Raw genomic sequence first — 3,210 nt, forward strand, 5'->3', positions numbered from 1 at the left:
GCCACGTCAGGAAATCGTGGCTCTGAGTACGATTAGTCCCTTAGTTATTTGATTTCTTTCTAACTGCAGAGAATGACTCAGGAATGAGGAAGACTAGACCTCAAGCTTCGAAGGACCATGTAAATACATTACAATTCTCAATATAGTGTTTACCCTCAAAATCGGATAACAATTGAATTTGTAAGTGATTTTAAGGACGTGGATTAAATTGACATAAATCGATAAATTAAATTGCAATTGAAATAAAATATGATAAAGTTAATTCAAACCACACGAATTAAACAGTTACAGCCTTGGGGTGAGCCACCCTTGAACAGAATGCACTTTGGTCAGTGTCAAGACACAACTGAATAAGAGCTTAAAGAGAAAGTAACAGTATATTGCTTCTGAAATGCGTGTTATATCCTGTTCTACAAGTAATCACATCCCTTTTATATAGTAGAGGAGTCCTACTTTAGGTACTATTCTATAAAAGGTAAAAATCTCTTGATTCATTGATTTGCAGGTTCCTTATTGATACGTGTCGAGAATCCCGCCGTATTATCCGATCGGTCACGGATATTTCGGCCTTCTGTTATTTCGGTCTTCTGTTGGTTGCGCTGACAACGTTTCCCCGAGCTCGTTCGGGGTCAGGGTCTATTCCTGGATCACGGATTCAATGTTCTCGATGACAGACATTCTGATCTCGAGTTCTGGCCCGGTGGAATTTTGGGTCGATCATTAGTCCCTCACGTTAAGAGCCCGATCTAACATGTTGTGGACGAGCCCGATTTCTACCGTATACAAACAGCAAGTATCAAACGTGAACATTAAAGAACTTTGAATTTAAAAGATTTAGGAAATGTCTTTAAATGGGTGGAGATGATAAGAAAATGCTTAACTCAAGATTGAACAGAATAAAGCTGGATGTCAGTTGTTTTTTCTTTCTCTTAATTCTTTTCTTGTTAAAGAATATGTTAATATTTTTCTAATCCCGTAGGATTTGTGCTCTGAAAACCTAAACTTGCAAATAGCCACCCTGAAATTGAAGCTTAAGACCTTATGTGACAACTTGAGTCTCTCCGATTGTAGCATGATATTATCGGATTACAAATGTCCTTAACATTATTCAATTTTAACACTAGAGGTTCATCTATCCATTTCTGAAAGAAATATAACCATTTAAAATAAAAATAAAAAACCATACTAAACGATATTTTTAGCTACAGATAAAGAATTTAAGTCAATCTAATATGGGCAGGTATTCAATTTTAAATAATTGGCTTTGGTCAAGAGAGTGTGTTCAGTAAGCATTGGATGGACTCCATAATCTCATTTTCTCCCATTTGCGTAGTACGAAAGGGCAAAGGTGACTGGATGCAAATACTACTTATAAAAACTTCTAAAATTTGTGTGTGAAACTAGCCATAAAAAAAGATTGCCTCCATTTGCGATCTGTTCTTTTCAAAATATTAGCCTCATTAATTATTTGGAAATAAAACGATTTCGTGTTAGCTGTGCTTGCCTAGTTGATGAAACATTTTATTTGTAAGCAATCTGACTGGAATATGAACTAAATCGATTGTAGACGAGTAGGAGGATATCAACGCCAATATATGCCATAACCATTCAAACCAGGCACATTATTTATCCAGATATTCGAATTTAATTAAAACTAAAACTCCATAACTGAAATAGTTTCTGGATTAAATCCAAAGTGTGGAGTTGAGAAGATGAGAGAAGGGGAAGAAGCAGAGAGAAGAAGAGATGAGCTAAGAGAAAGGGAATTTGATATTAATCATCTGATCTTTTACATAGATAGTGTAGGTATTTATACATCCAGAGTAATTGTAATTAACTAACCTAATTACAACTAACTAGAGAGAGTCGTTATTAGTGAGCTAACTAACTCTAGAATTGGTGGTTAGTAACTAACAACCTAACCTATATGAAATTACTAAATTGTCCTTCTTTACTTATGTTATATCTTTATCTACACTCCCCCTCAAGCTAGGTACTGAGAATACATTAAGAACACCTAGCTTGGAAGAAAGATATTCATGCTGAGCCTTGTTGAGACCTTTGGTTAACATATCTGCTAGTTGCTCCTTGGTAGATATGTATGTTGTTTTGATAAGTCCTTGTACAATTTTTTCTCTGATGAAATGACGGTCGATCTCGATGTGCTTTGTTCTTTAGTGATAAACAGGATTTGCTGCAATCTGAGTTGCAGCTGTGCTGTCACTAAACACTTCAACTGGTAATTTGACCTCAACTTCCACTTCTTTTAACAGACCAATCAACCAAATGAGCTCTGCAACAGTTGTTGCAAGGCTTCTATACTCAGCTTCTGCGGAGCTTCTAGAAATAATAGTTTGTTTCTTGGACTTCCATGATATTAGAGAGTCTCCAAACTTAACTAGGTAACCTGAAACAGACTTTCTCGAAAAAGGACAAGCTGCCAAATCTGCATCACAGAATGCTGAGATAGTATTGTTTAATTTGCTTGAAAGTAGAATACCTTGTCCCGGGTTGTTTTTGATGTATTTGACAACTCTTAGAGCTGCTTCCATGTGAGACTTCCTTGGTCTTTGGAGAAATTGACTTAGTGTTTGAACACTAAATGAGATATCTGGCCTAGTCATTGTTAAATACAAGAGTTGCCTATCAGTCTTTGATAGGAAGTTAGATCTGCCAGTTCTTCATTCATTTGAGCAGTTGACTTGGTTTTCTTTAGATGTTCATCATACTCTGTAGTTGTAAGCTTCATATTTGTGTCAAGAGGTGTTATAGATGGTTTGGCAGCTGCAACTCCTGTTTCAGAAATCAGTTCCAGCTTCCTCTGGTGCATAAGAATCCCTTGTTCTGATCTTGCAAATTCTATGCCTAGAAAGTACTTCAATTCCCCTAGATCTTTCATTTTGAAAGACTGTTGTAAATGTGCTTTTGTTTCCTCTATTAGTTTCAGAGAGTCACCAGTCACAAGCATATCATCTACATAGATTAATACCATTGTGATACCTTCTGCAGTTTTCTTAAAAAATAAAGACTGATCATGTTGACTTTGCTGAAATTGAGACTTCATTAGTGCTTCTGTCAGTTTAGCATTCCATTGTCTAGGAGCTTGTTTCAAACCATATAGAGATTTCACAAGTCTGCATACCTTATTCTCCCCCTGACTTGTGAATCCTTGGGGTAGTTGCATATAGATCTCATCTAGTAAATGTCCCT

At 36.3% G+C, this 3,210-nt stretch overlaps 1 protein-coding gene across 1 annotated transcript; it reads right to left on the reverse strand.

Annotated features, from left to right (window-relative positions):
• Positions 1–2,174: 2,174 nt before the first annotated feature.
• On the reverse strand, positions 2,175–2,624 carry LOC109221968 (uncharacterized mitochondrial protein AtMg00810-like). Its single transcript, XM_019386388.1, has one exon. It carries the CDS (start codon positions 2,622–2,624, stop codon positions 2,175–2,177), a length of 450 nt encoding a protein of 149 aa, XP_019241933.1.
• Positions 2,625–3,210: the final 586 nt, after the last annotated feature.

This window comes from Nicotiana attenuata, unplaced genomic scaffold (genome assembly GCF_001879085.1).
Source record: "Nicotiana attenuata strain UT unplaced genomic scaffold, NIATTr2, whole genome shotgun sequence".
Classification (NCBI taxonomy): Eukaryota; Viridiplantae; Streptophyta; class Magnoliopsida; order Solanales; family Solanaceae; genus Nicotiana; species Nicotiana attenuata.

Excerpts from the sequence above, each read along its gene's own strand:
- LOC109221968 (XM_019386388.1), bottom strand. The coding sequence starts at position 2,624 with ATGACTAGGCCAGATATCTCATTTAGTGTTCAAACACTAAGTCAATTT.